This window comes from Adiantum capillus-veneris, chromosome 16 (assembly GCF_014529385.1).
Source record: "Adiantum capillus-veneris isolate H3 chromosome 16, ASM1452938v2, whole genome shotgun sequence".
Taxonomy (NCBI): domain Eukaryota; kingdom Viridiplantae; phylum Streptophyta; class Polypodiopsida; order Polypodiales; family Pteridaceae; genus Adiantum; species Adiantum capillus-veneris.
The window spans coordinates 133,038,066-133,053,252 of NC_140946.1; the positions used below are offsets into that span (position 1 = coordinate 133,038,066).

At 46.4% G+C, this 15,187-nt stretch overlaps 1 protein-coding gene across 6 annotated transcripts in view; it reads right to left on the reverse strand.

Moving 5' to 3' along the window:
• Positions 1-15,187, reverse strand: part of LOC147439895 (uncharacterized) — a 131,519-nt gene that overhangs the window by 86,214 nt on the left and 30,118 nt on the right. For 4 of the 6 annotated variants that reach the window (XM_086485615.1, XM_086485612.1, XM_086485614.1 and 1 more), the window contains exon 3: positions 6,380-6,439. The exons of the other annotated variants lie outside the window; for them this stretch is intronic. In XM_086485615.1, the coding sequence (XP_086341741.1) occupies positions 6,380-6,439 (60 nt within the window). The remainder of the gene's footprint in view (positions 1-6,379; positions 6,440-15,187) is intronic. 6 annotated transcript variants of the gene reach the window in all.

Here is a 15,187-nt window from a genome sequence, read left to right on the forward strand (position 1 = left end):
CAGCTCCTCGATCACGACACTAGAAACCACATTGGCCTTCTCTTTGTCCTTTGAGCTATCCTGTGCATCTGCCTTGACTTCCTTCTTCTCTTTCTTTTTGTGCCCGCCATTCTTTTTCCTTTCTAACTCAGCTTTATAGTACCTGCAATCAGGTTTCTTGTGACCTTTCCTGCCACATTGATAGCAAGTCACATCACCCTTGCCTTTGCTTGCATTTCCCATTTCTTTACTCTTACTCTTACTCCTTTGCGCATAAGCATTCTTCTTTTTTGTGTTGCGTCTAACCATGTTGGCAGAGCTGCCTCCCTCTCCACTTCCTTTCCTCCCCATTTCTTCATTCAAGATAGAACCCCTAACACCATCAAAGGTCAAATTGGGGTTATTGGACAACGAAACCACCAAAGTTTCCCATGACTCAGGTAAGGTCATAAGCAAGAAGATAGCTTTTAGCTTATCATCAAAAGGGGACAAGCCAGAATCCTGTAACTCCGACAAAGTATCTACAAACAATGAGAAGTGCTCTGCCGCGCTCTTGGACTCATCTAGTTGCATGCCAACAAGTTTTCGCATCAAGTGCACCTGGTTGACAGGCGTCGTATTTTCATACATTCCCTTTAACTTCTCCCACACATCAAAAGCAGTCGCGAGACCTTTCACATCAATGACGGTCTCATCCGTCATGGAAATTTTAATGTATGTAACAGCCTTCCTGTTCATGCTAACCCATGCTTCATCCGTCATATTCTGTGGCTTCACTTGTTCAAGTGCCCCTTCACAATCCTTAAGAAATAGGATTCCCTCAATCCTGTCTTTCCAAAGATCAAAACCTGTTCCATCGAACCTCCTAATCTCGAAGAGGTTCTTCACATCCGAAGAAGATGAGGCCATAGTTGCACGAAATAAGAGGGATAAAACGCTGAATTTTTGGGCAAAATACGCAAATATCAGAGTATAGCCTCACAGAGATGTGCACTACAGCTCCAAATGGTCACAGGAGCAATTTGGGGCAAAATAGGTCGATTTGAGCACAAAATTCAATTTCTGAAATTTATGCGTAGGAAATTTCAGCGAGCGAATTTGTGCTCGAAAACAATAAATTTAGTTGTTTTTAGCCTCAGAAGACATACATAAGACTAATACACAGCCTTTAGAAGCATGTAAGCGCAAAAGCCCCAATTTGTAGCATCAAAATTACATGAAATTGAGCCGCAAATGGTCATACATAGACAAAATTTGTCAAACGTGCGTAGATTGCATCAATTTGCACTTTCCCAATGTAATCACACCATAAAAACACTTGCAAAAACCTGCACAAATCTGAAATTTGCTTAAAACACCTGTTTTAGGGCTTGCTTTTCGGCAATTTCAGTGTTTTCGGGTAGCCGGGACTTAGCTAAAGTATTTCCACACCTTAATACATCATTTGCAAAACCTGTATTTTGCTGTCATAACCTGTAATTTGCTGTTTTTGACCTAATTTTAGCCTGTTTTGGGTCAATTTGGGTTGCCAGGAGCTCTCTAGTGTCCAGGGACAAGTCCTTTGGCGACGAAATTGCAAAATCTCGTGTGAAAGTTGACCTTCTTGGCTGAAATTCAGCGTTTGCAGGTTTGGGGGCAAACCCTAATCGGGCTTTGATACCGGTTGATGAGCGCGCGGCGGTGTGTGCAAGTGAAATAGCACGCGAGAGTGTGTGGAGAGTGTGCAGGGAGAGGTGGTGAAGAGTAGCAAGAAGGTGGGCGCTAGCAGATGGAAAGAGGGAGAGAGAGAGCACGCTATCTGCAAGGGAATAAGTGAGTGAGTTAGTTGAAACTCACTTACCCGTTATTATTTGTATAAAGACCAATTTAATAAGTTAGTGGCCAAGTTCAATGTGAACTTGGCCAAAGGTTAGTAACATTTAAAATGTACATTAAAGGGGGCCATTTGGCCCTTTAACGCAACAAGATTATTGTGCCAAGCAGGGCTCAGTGGATTACTATGCACGTTCAAGGTTGCCTCATGGGCTTCCTCAACATCTATGCGCCCAATGTGGCGAGTGCACGTGCAGAGTTTTGGTCTCATATAGTAGAGTCTCTACCACAGGCAGAGCAATGGTGCATTGGGGGTGACTTCAACATGTTGGAGGACCCCTCAAACAGGATTGGAGGTAGCCACACTACAATGCATGGAGTTGAGCTGGCAGCTTGGGAGAGGTTATATACGACTGCGGGTTTCAGATGTGTGGCAGCATTCCAGCTTTGTGAGGCCCCCATATAGCCTGGCCTTCTCTCGTTCAGAGCACAAAGTGGGAGGAGTGAATCTATCTTGGATAGATCGCTTCTACACTAGTGACCACTTCTATGACTTGGGAGGTACACTTTGCATTCTGGCTGGGACTTCTTTTTCGGACAATGCACCAGTGATCCTCATAGTGACAGATAGACAGAGGAGGGGGAGCACGATGCTACGCATCCCTGAGAGTGTCTTACTGGACTCTGAGCTCAGAGAGCGAGTGGTGGCTCTTTGGACAGAGGGCTTAGACATGCAAGACTCTCCTGCTGAAAGAGTGGCCTCTGGACTTACTCAGCTTAGTCGGCTTTTTCTCTAGGAGTCTACGGCCCGCCTGGCTGCAGCGAGAGATGAGGAGCAGCATCTCCGACCAGGTGTTGCTTCCTTGAAGAGGATGCAAGAGCAACATCCAGACAGTCCGTGGTTGGAGGAGCAGTTGCAGCACGCTTGCCAAGAGCTTGCAAGCACAGAGGAGAGGCGCCATGAGTTTGCTTTTCATCGACACGCATCTCAATAGACCCAGGTGGGTGACAGAGTGACAAGGGCTTTCTTTGAGACAGTGGGGCCCCAACATGCGCATGCCAAGGTCAACCAGTTGAGGAGGCCTAACGGGTCAGTTGCTTCAGAGCCAAAGGACATGCATGCAGTTGCTACTGACTTGTACCGTGACCTGCTGTCAGCAGAGCCTCAATCAGAGCGTCAGGATGCATGCAGAGAGCAGGTGTGGGCACAGATGCCTTGTCTTGTGACTGAGGAGATGCGCCAGAGACGTGAGCTGCCTCTTCAGTTAGAGGAGCTCCACGCGGCCCTCAGAGCACTTCCCAGTGGTAGCTGTCTAGGTGAGGATAATTTGACTTCCAGCTTTTTCTTAGAGTACTCGGACTTGCTTGGCCCAGATCTCTGCAATGCTTTTCAGTACATCCCTACACACAAGAGAGATGCCTAACAGCACGAGTGAGGGCTTGATTTACCTCATTCCCAAGGAGGGTGGCTCCTTGGATGAGATTCGACAGTGGCGGCCCATCACCATCATCAACTCAGCCTACAAAATTCTAGCCAAGGCTTTGAGTTTAAGGATTCAGCCACTTCTAGAGAGCATTATACATGTAGCACAGACAGGTTTTGTCAAGGAGCGTAGTATCCTTGACAACATCTTTACTTTTTGGGAGGCTTCTACCCTCGCGCGCCTCTGTGGTGAGGATCTGGTGATACTTCTTCTCGATTTTGAGAAGGCCTACAATAGAGTTGACTGGGACTTTTTGGAGGGGTACTCTACGCAGGATGGGCTTCTCAGATGCCTGGATCAGAACGCTGGAGGCTCTGCAATGCTGAAAAACGCTGGGCTTGGTCCTTGGCTGAAAACGCTAGGTTTACCGCCAGTGGGGGGTCTTGTTGAGAAGGTGCCTGTTGAACGCGAAGTTCCTGCTGCCACTTCTCCTTGGTCTATCCTTTGCTGTCGCCACGCTGATGCAGACGTAAAAACGCTGGCTGATCTGGGTTCTTGATCCAAAAACGCTGCTGTGATGCAAAAACGCTAGAGAAACTTGGGGTCCTGCTGAGAAGTTGCCTGTGAACAAGCGCTCCTGCTGCCTCTTCTGCCAGAAAGTGCTAGCTTTGGTTTCCTTATATATTATCTTAACAAAATTGCCCTACCTAGTTCCCAACAAACGTCACTTAATAAATAAGTGAAAAATGTCAAAAATAGGAAAAATAGGTTTAATGCACTTGGAAATTCCCCTGATGGATTCTGATGGATTCTAATGGGAATGCTGATGATCATGCTGTGTGCAACCGGAGGATAGGCATCTAATCTAAGTGTCTGGACATGCACGGTCTACGAACAGACTCACAAAAGTGCCAGATCACTTCCTATTCTAGACTGACTTGAGTGAACTAAACCTTGGTCGTGTTGTAGCTTGTCCACGGACACATAGGGTTGGATGTGTCATGTGGCAAAGTAAGATCAAAGATACTAAAAGCACTAAAGATCCAAACAACAGAAACGTGCGTTACAACATTTACCAAGTTACATTAAGCATGTTGTTGGTGATCTTTTCAACAACATACCATTTGTAATTTAGGTAGAAAGGTCAGCAGGTAGGTGCCTTATGGAACCCTTCATATACAGTAAAGCTTCAAATACATAAACAACTTTAAGCATGTTAAGAGTATTGGAATCCATGTTTTTCTTCAAGCCCACTATAGCAACGGGTTTCTCAACAGGAACAGACGATAGTCAATTTACTTGAGAGCTATGAGTGCCAAAGTGCAAATGACAAAAACAATGAACGTTTTCAAGCCAAGTGAGCAGTGAGATGCTCACCTTGTACAACTTGTAGATGATAGCCCTCATCATCTTTCATCGAAGACAGCAAAGCAAGGGTTGGCATAGTTGTAAAGGCATGATGGCATCAACATTGTCGCAAGCAATGCAAGCCCTAGGGTCTGCAATGGAGGTGTCGAGGTCGCAGAACAAAGCAAGGTAAGTGTAAATGCCCGACTTGTCAGTAAAGGTGAAGTTCACATAGGTTTTAGTGAACTTATTTACATAGGGTTACATTGTTTTTTTTTTTTTTTTTTTTTTGGAAAAATCAGGGCTGTATATTACTGAGTACAATATAATCCCCAGCGGATGCCAAAATAGCCTATCACGTGGGGTGTACAAGCGGAATGTAAGGTTGAGAGCCACTATAGTGACAACTCGACTAGAACAATCTCATGGTGGTCTGTATGATGAGTGGAGGAGAAACCACTGAGGAGGTGCATAATGCCATGTAATCTGTCCACCTGTAAGTGTGAAGAAGAGTGGAGATCGGGCCCAACGCCGAAGGAAGTCAAATCGACGAGCCTCGGCTGCTCTACATAGGGTTACATTGTAGTCCCCTAGTTGGGACCATTCCCCTAGTAAGTGCCTACTGAGTTCAATCATTAGTAGTAGATTTCCTTAACAATAATTGTTTCCATTTTTGGTCACGAAGAGAATTCATTAGTGATTTCAAGTTAATAAAAAAAAAAATTTAATTAAAGGGTTCACTCTCTGACTACGTATTTTTCTAAGGAGTTGTGTCCCCGCCAAAAGGTACCCATAAACCTTAAGCCTATAGACAAAACTCTTGAAGAGTCTAGGCAAAACAGAATAAGAGACTTGCCCAAAGAGAATATACCCCAAGGTTTTCCCTAGTGTTATCATCAATAGGGTTATAAAATTACACGTAGAAGTGACAAGGCATCCTAAGTGACAAGATATCCCAAAAGAAGACTTCATCACCTCAAAAAGTTAATTAGTATATTTGCAAAGACAAGACTAGATCCTACAGTAGTCAGGCTTTTAGGAAGGAAAAGTTGGATCTCTGCTGCTCTAGTTACAATATGCGTGTGCGCGCACCCGCAGACATATGGTGAGAGAATGTTACCTTGTTTATTTGGTAAAATAAGCTCCTTTTAATAGAGTGTCTTTTTCTATGGAGATATATTAAGGGCATTTTGCCTGTTGCAAGCCTATTTCATGCTCGAAGAATGGTAACTTGTTGTGTTCAGTGTTCAATTACGATGAATTAACACTGTTTCCCATCTACTCTGGCTTTGTAGACACACCCAGGGTTTCGTGCGTGCGTGCATCAGTGCTTGATGTGCTTACAAAAGCTCCAGGAGCACCAATGCTCTGTGTCAGGTCCACCAGAAACTTCGTGAGGTGGAGGAGAGATGTTTTTACGTCACCAGCAGACCTCTAAGTGGACACTGTTGAAGGACCCAGGCATTACTAAGATGCCATGTGCTTTGATGGGTAATTGTCCACCTTGGTCATCGCTCCTTGGATTGCCATGCTGTAGAGTTCTTGGATGCTTATTTCAGAAAGGCAAATAACCATGTCGCTGCTAAAGTGTACAATAGACAAACAAATCCAGGGGACTGATATTGAAATGGTGCATACAGTGGAAAACTCTAGCAGGAGCGGAGGAGTGTACAGCTCTGGACAAATGACAGCTAGAGGCCATTGCACACAAAGAATGAACGAGAACTTTGCAATGTACTAAGACACCACGAAAACATAAATAAACTATATGCAGTGCAAAAAGATGTAAGAAAAGTTGAATCCGTGATCCTTATTACCAAAGGGTTCTCATATAAGGCTGTTGTTACATTACACCGTCCTCCCCCAGATATCTTCACCTGAATGCAAGACAGTGCAATGAATTAAATAATGAAGTTATACATCTTTTACTTCACAAACAAGGTAAATAGTCACATGGCCTACATAGGATGATAAGCGTGTCACGCCCCTAATTAATGCCCCTCTAAAACAACGGATGAGAAATATCACTGACTTTGCCACATAGGACTTATCAACAAGCTGAATCCAACGGTCCACAATTGCTCCCAAAGTTCCAGCCTTATGTAGGGCAAAAGTAAGGTTGAAATCTTCAAGAAAAAACCGATAAACAAATTTTCACCCAAATTGCAGTAAAAGCTGCCTAAAATGTTTACCTGCAAGTAATGGATTATGATTGCCGTAAAAGCTCCTTCAAATGGGCACAAGCCCCAGAAGTAGAGGCTCTTTTCAAGTTACAACATAGCCTCAAGCAGCAACCTACAGCTATCTAAAGAAGAGAAAGTACACTTCTCCTGAGTACACTACTTTTTGAAAGCCATAAAGAACGATTTATCTGTCATCACGCCTGGTGAGTTTATAGAGGATGCCCAAGCTGGCTCCTGTAACGTGTCAAATTTCCTTCATTGGGGCATTTGCCGTCATATTTTTTTAGTTGGGTGCTCGTACAGTAGGCCTTCACTGAACACCCACTTGTATACTACTGATAGATCCGTTCTTCCTACCACCTGTTTACTGCTAATTCAATTAAATCTACTTGAATTTCTCTAATCCTCTCTTTTACATCAGCATTCTCTCTCAACTGTGCTGACTTCTGGCTGCTGCTGAACCCCCCCACCCTCCCCTCTTGCGTCGCCCCCGCCCCCCCCCCCCCCCCCCCCCCCTTCACTGTGCTGCGCAGCGCGCTGACCTACAGTGTGCTTCCCTGCAGCCCAGAGCACCCCCCTCCATTGCCGTGTAGAACCCCCTGCTGTGCAGTGCGCTGAAAAACAGCGTGCTGTCTGGCTGCCCCCCCCCCAAACAAAATCATACCTTCTCTCGCCTTTTCCCTCCCGCTGCGTCCCGCCCCCTCCTCTGCTGGGTTGTGCCTGCTCTGTGTGAGCATTTCGCAGCGGTAGCCTCTTCTTCAACGTCCTCGCCCGCCCCTTTCTCTTTTTCAGCAGAAAGAAGACACAGAATGGTGGCCTCTGCTCCACCACAGAGGGACTCCTCACAAGCCCCCTCGCCCGACCCCGTGGAGCCGACCCTTCAACTTGCTCTTTCGTCAGACGAGCAAGCGAGCTTGATGGCCGAGGTGAAACGATTGCAAGCCTCCTCGGTTATCTGCAAGATTATTGGCACTCTACCAAGCCGAGGCAAGGTTCGGGACTTATTTCAGGTCCGACTCCTCTTCGATGTGGGCAAGATCACCGATGTCCAGATCCTCGGGAGAGGGTATTATCAGATAGAGTTCAAGTCTCCAAAGATGACGGCCAAGGTGATATCGATGAGCTCGCTAGGTGTCCGAGCAACTCGAGCTTACTTCAGACGATGGCATCATGGTTTCGACCCTACTGCAGATGTGCTTGAGGAGGAGGCCGTCTTGCCTATCTCAGTCTGCTTCCCAGACCTGAGGAGAGAGTGCCTCCCTCTTCTTTCCACGATTGGTTCCATGTTCGGGATAGTTCTGGAGTCACCGCGCACTGCAGCTTCAGTTGTGGTGTTAGGTGCAGCGGAATGATTGTTTACGCTTTGCTCAAGATGAGTGCTCCGAACTGTGCTCAAGGTTCCTTTTGTTCTTATGAAAGGTAGAGTCTTCCGTTCTTAGTAAGAGAATGCTATGATCACAAATAAAGTGAATGGACATTGTGCGTGCAAGTGTATGAGACTGAGAGATAGAGAGAGAAGAGATACGACACTAGAGATGTTGTAAAAACCCTCCTCGGAAGGCCCTACTCTCGTCGGCGAGAGTGGTCTACTATTGATTGCATAAAGTGGTACAATGACGATGCAATGGACTGATGCAACTTGGGACTATGCCAGTGACGACGACGGGAATGACGATGACAACTCTAGGGCTGAAATCTGCGGTCTTCTATCTGCTGTCCATAAAAACACTATGGCTGAAAATCTGGGACTGATTTGGGGTGGCTGAAAACTCTGTTTTGGCTGCGTTTTTAAGGGCTGAAAAGGACGATACTCTGTAAGTCTCTATGGCTGAATCTGCTGCTGTATGGAATGCTGAAAACGCTGCTGCAAATGCTTCATTTATGGCTGAAAATGAAAATGCTCCAGCCATAAATGAAAATGCTGGCAAATCTGGTAAGCGTTAGCAAAAACGTTGGACATGTGGGGATGATGGCGATGAAGCAAAGCTGAAACGCCAGGCTAGGGGTTGATGGCAATGCTACAAAACGCTAGGCTGAAATCTCGGCGATCAGGGTTGACCAAAAACGCCAGACGCTTGTGGGTGCTGATGGGTTCTTGCTGAGAAGATGCATGTTGAGTGCGTAGCTCTTGCTGCCTCTTCTGCCATTTAGTGCTAACTTGGGTTTGCTTATATATTTTCTTAGCAAAATTGCCCTACCTACTTTTGCTGGGAAGTCACTTAAAAATAATAAGTGAAAAATGTCAAAAATAGGGAAAATAGGCTAAATGCACTGGAAAAATCCCTAACTGATTCGAATGGATTCTGATGGGAATACTGATGATCATGTTGTGTGCAACCAGAGGATATGCATCTATGCTAAGTGACTGGGCATGCACGGTCTACGAATAGACTCACAAAAGTGCCAGATCACTTCTAAATCTAGACTGACTGAACTGAACTGAACCCTGATCATGATGTAGCTTGTCCACGGACACATAGGGTTGGATGTGTCACGTGACATGTGGCCAAGGCTGTAGGTTTATCTACTCTACGACCCGCGGGTTCTTGTTCGAGACACACACTCCCTCCCGAAGATGATCATGTTCCCTCAGGTGAGCGGGGGTTGGATCAGACAGAGTGTGGAGTATTCATGTCTAACGAATCAGTGCTTCATTTGCAGGCAGATGAGCCACTTAGCAAAAGGCCTCTCCTTGCAGGAGAGAACCCGACCCACATCGCATGCGCAACCTCCCAAGGCTGAGCATGCCTAGCAGACAAATACCCAAGGCACACAGGCTAGTACCTCGACAGAGGGCAGCGATCAGACAGCTGACGATTGGCAGCAGGTGCTTGGCCACCTCCGACAGGGACGAGCTCGCCACACTGCTCCCCTTGGTGCTCGACCCCCCTGTAGCTCAGCACCATTGGGTTCCGACAGGGAACCGTTTTAACCCCCCTTCAGCAGGACCCCCCTGAGGAGGCTCCCTCCGCCTCAGCTCTGCTGCCTCCACTGCCTCCCTCGCCACCACCCTCATTCGCCTCACTCCCACCTCCACCACCCCCACCCCCACCTCCTGCTCCTCCTCTCTCGCCGGAGGGACCCTCAACCTTATCTCCCGACCCATCTCACACTCCTCAGACGCATGGGTCTGGACACGCATCTACAGCGAGGCGATCTCTTGGTGGTGCTTTCGCTACGAGCCGCATGGCTCGGGAGGGACAGCCCCATCTAAGGCCGCCTCTTCTGGTTCGAACTTCTTCTTTTGCAGTATACCCTCGAGGTTTGACCAGTTTTGACATTCGCAGACGATGGGACTTCTTTGACTACAGTTTCACACGTTTCCTAGGTGATCCTTCTCCCGACCTGGAGGAGGCTTGCTTTCGAGTCCACGTCCTCTTTCTAGCAGCTCCAGGCATTGGGGCTCTGGACACAACGGTAGGCTTCTCCTTTCCGTTGTGCGGCAGGGATCCTACAGAGTGGACCCTGCGCACAGTTCTTGACTGGCTCTAGGTCCAAGCCACCGAGTTCTCACACCACACAGGGGACCTAGGGGTGACAGATTTGGTACAGACACTTTGGCCTTTAGCCAAGTTCAGTGTGACGCTGCCAGATGCAGCAGGTTCCAGGCACATTGTGGTGCATTTGTTTGTTGACAGTCACAGCCCCCCTTCTATGTATTTGTACATGAGGATTCTTGGACAAAGGATGTAGCCCTATGGGTTGTACGCTGGGCCTGGGCCTGGGCCTGGGCCTGGGTGGGGCAGTCACTTTAGACGCGCTTGTCTAGAGGTCGCTCAGATGCGGATTACTCCCCATCCAAACCGGCCTCAAAGATAGCGAGGCTCGTTGTTGTTGCAGCATCTGTTTTTTCTCACTGACTCCATGAGGATCATCTCATGGAATGTGTAGGGATTTGGAGGGCCCCTATTTCCACGTCAGAGGGGTCGGTTTCGTCAGGAGCTTCAGTAATGCCTTGTGGGTGGTGAGATTGATATTCTTATGCTACACGAGTAATGTGGTCAGATTTTGCGTGGTCGCTATGAGACGTTTTGGTCAGCTGCATTTGGACCCGGAGGTATCCAAGGAGGGGTATGAATGACTATTGCGGATTCTTGGCAACAGACCATTGTGGGTAGAGGTATTATTGTGCCAGGCAGAGCTCAATGGATTACTATGCAGGTTTAGGATTGCCTTATGGGTTTCTTGAACATATATGCGTCCAACGTGGCAAGTGCACGAGCAATGTTTTGGTCTCATGTTGTTGAGTCTTTGCCACATGCAAAGCAGTGGTGTGTTGGGGGGGACTTCAATATGTTTGAGGACCCCTCTGACAGAATTGGAGGTGGCCATGCTATGGTGCACGGGGCTATGTATGACTATGAGGGTTTCTGATGTTTGGCAGCACTCAGGTTTTGTGAGAGCCCCATACAGCTTGTCTTTCTCACGCTCTGACCCCAAGGTAGGAGGAGTGAATCTATCTAGGATAGATCGCTTCTACGACAGTGACCACATTTGTGACATGGGGAGATATGTTTGCGTCCTGGCAGGGACTACTTTTTCCAACCACGCGCCAGCGATTCTCACAGTAACAGACAGACGGAGGGGGGGGGAGGGGATGTGCGCGCAATGCTACACATCCCCAAGAGGATCTTGCTGGATCCAGAGCTTGGAGAGCGAGTGGAGGCACTTTGGACAGAGAGTTTGGACACGCAGAACACTCTTGCTGGTAGAGTGGCCTCTGGACTGGGCAGAGCTTAGTCGCTTCTTCCTTCAAGAGTCTGCATGTAAGGATTCTAGGTACTAATCCTTAATTAAGTACTTAAACTCATGATTAAGACTTAAGAAACTTGAACTTGACTCTGAGATAAGACTTAAAAGACTCTGTGTTTGATTCATTCATTAATTGATTGAAATGTGTTACAAGGGCGTTCTTAGATAGAAATTGAAGAGACACAATGAAGAGAGATGACCATAGGTCAAAAGGCGTGACTCTAGGCCAATAGTCATGTCTCTCTACTGTAGAGTCGTGACCCTTTGGCGTAAAGGTGCATCCATTCGCTGAAGAGGCAGGGCTATTCGCCGAACAGGTGCGACTCTTGGACGAAGGGACGCATCCTTTGGAGAATCGGGAGTCTCGGATCTGGTGCATCTTCGTATCTAGAAAAGAATCAAGCAAGAAGGTAATACAAAAACAAAGAATACGTCACAATCGTGACATTCCCTCCCATTTAAAATAAAACCCAAGGGTAGTTGTAGAAACTCCGGGAGAAGGAAAATGTATTCTGCTTGCTTCTGCATCCAAAGCTCTAGCTGTCAAGTCCCGTGTCATGGCACTATTATTGACCATAACTATTTTGCCAAACTGAAAACTGATCATATCTGCAACTTGTTTCATCTTTGTCAAAAGTATCAGTATCACATCTGCAACTTGATTAGTGCTTTTGTCAAAGTCATTTGTAACTTCGAGCTTTGTCCAATAAAAGATTGAATCTTTATCTGCTTCGAGTGAAATTATCGGTAAATTGACTTGAGTTTTCTGTTGAATGATGACCACTTGTTGGAAATCTGTAAGGTATCTCATTGGTTTATCTCGAACAGTAAAATCCTCCTGAAGGGATGTCGTAGACTGAGACAGAGTAGTATTTGGAGGTACATCTATCTATAAAGCTTTATCACTAGAATAATTCGTGTCCAAAGATTCAATTACAGCGATCGAAGTCGTGCTGCAAGAGTCTGTATCTATTTTCTCCTTTGCACCGTTGAAGGTGAGGACTGGTATCTTCAAGTTTGAAAAATTATCATTCACCACTGCATTTGGTATCTATTCAGAGAGAGAGACATTATTCTGCAAGAGCGGTGACAAGGCGAGTTTTTTTGCCTTGATCACGGCCAAAGAAGGGGTCATGTGCTTCTTGGTTGTCACACAAGAACCAGAATCTTCTTAATCTTCAGCTGTTTCAACGGGTATTAAGGCTTCCAGTGGGGAACTTGTCTAGCGTCGCGACATTCACGACCGAGTACTCGACTAGGGTCGGATATATGTGCCACTAAGTAAGCCCATCTTGATATTGTTGATTTCTTTTTAAGATGAGATCCTTTGGAAGCTTCATCTTGATATTGTTGATTGCTTTTTAAGATGAGATCCTTTGGAAGCTTCATGTTGTTGCTTTTGTTGCTGACAATTCCAATAAGAAGTGAGTTGCTTAAAATTGTAACATTTCCAAGAATATTCATGCTTAGACTTTTGCTGCTCGCACGAAGGTACTTTGTGTCTAGTTGTCTCTCAGAAACCATGCTTTGGGTGAAATATTTGGGTTGGAAAACCTTTGGTTTGAGCGGTTCTTCCTGGTCGGCCACTGAAGCTTCGGAAGAAGATGGCGGAGAAGCAGCATTAGTGGTCCGAGAAGTTGTAGGACAATTCCGAGAGTTGGCCTCGACTTGTCTCCTGAGCAACAGAGTCACAGACTAACCCCCCTCCTCTTGTCCATCAGGAGCACGTTGCTACATTGGAGTTCGGCACGGCTCTCTTTGGCAAGCAGAGTTGTAGTGGCCAACCAGGTGTTGTTGGCGACTATGTGGTACATTACATCTTGTTGGATCTTCTCGAGCTCCTGTATCAGCCAATTAGAGAGACTGATTAGGAACTTTCTTTGGTCAGGGCGCGACACTCAGCCCGAGCCAAAGTAGCCTGGCAGGTCATCACTCTACCATGTTCTCAGGGGGGAATTAAGGATCATAGACCCAGCACAGCAGAGCAAAGCCCTCCTTGGGAAGTTTGTTGTCAGAGGAATGCTTCCAGGGCAGGAGCCTTGAAGGAGTTGTTGCTTCAAGTGGAGCCTTGGAGCCTTCCATCAGGTGGATCTTTACATAGATGCGCAGAGTTGGTCTGAGCAGGAGACTGGAGGATTGATTTATTGAGAGCTACGGAGTGTCATGGAGCAGCACCAGCCCACCTGCACGGAGGAGCGCTTGAGACTGTTGCTAAATTGGCTTTATCTGACAGAAAAATAATTCTAAATGAATTGTTGGATTTATAAGTGAGAGGGTTTTCTCGCTTGGAACACCAAGAAACTAATTCTAAATGAATTATTGGAATTTTAAGTGAGAGGGTTTTTCTCACTGGAGACATCCGAGTACAGAGTATTCCTAGTGCGTCATTCAAAGTAATGACACGAGCACTGTGAAAGGGAATATCTGTAAGGCCACCAGGAACAGGTACTTCTGATGCGTCACATCGGATGGGTGACAGGGAGCATCGGAAAGAAGTATCCAACCATCCGGGAACGGACATCTCTGATGCGTCATAGGATGGGTGACATAGAGCATCGTGAAGGGGATTGTACCGTAAGTTCGGTAGGAAAGGACTAGGTGATGGGTATTCTTGATGCGTCACAAGGAGGGTGCCGGGTGCATCGGAAAGGGGATATCCATAGTCGAGAGGAAATCCGAACTGGAAAAGAGGAATACGCGTAAAGACGCAAGCACAAGAATAAAGACGGGTTCCGAGAAGCTTTTCTCAAAAAGCGGAATATTTTAACGACTTTTCCGGGAAGAGCAGACGCTTTCCCGCGAGGAATCTATGTCTGCATTGCATTTGTGCATGTAGTTGCATCCAGGGACGCTTGGGAACTGTTCTGAAAGGTATTGTTTTTAACTTATAAGGTTTTATTGAGTTTTTGGGCAGGTTCATACCAATTTTACAATATGCCGGCCGTCCACTTAATAAGTGGGCAGCCACTTAGAAAATAAAGCAACACAACCAGCCAGCGAATTCTCTCCCCCTATTTCGGGTACAACAGCAAAAAAAAAAAGCAAAAAAAAATTTCTCTCTGCAAGAAGTCGACACAAGACTTGGGATTCTTTGCGAAGGTGACAAGAGCATGATGCTCAAGAACCTAGAGAATCCAAGGAGCGGAATGCTCAAGATCCTTCAGAATCCAGAAAGTATCCATGAACATCAATCCATAACCATAGCCAAGAAATCCTGTCATTCTGGGAAGGATATGAAGAAGGTCTTCAGACCTCATAACACTCCGGTCAAGTTTGATACTTTTCACGGATGGGAAGATGTCCCAAAAGCTAACGCTTTCATTCGACAGTTTGAAGTTGCCTTTGCAAGCGGCAATTTCTGAAAAGCGTCAAAGGTGAGGCATGTGACCAAACACCTCAAGGGAGATTGCAAGTACTTGGTGGTATACCAAAGCTCAGCAAGGAACTTACAACAAGACCTAGATTCAATTCAAGGCTGAATTTTTGGACAAATTTTTTTCCTCTACGCTTTGAGAAAGGCATCAACGAAGATTAGGATCAGTTTTTGCAAGAAGAAGATGCTGCTGCAGAGTTCACCCGCAAAGAAGACGTTTGCCGGTGATGCCCATGATTGTCCCAACTGTACCCGATGTCGCCAAGACCCAATGCGCGAGTTCCCTCACGAAGAAGTGCCTACGGAGCGTGTTTCCA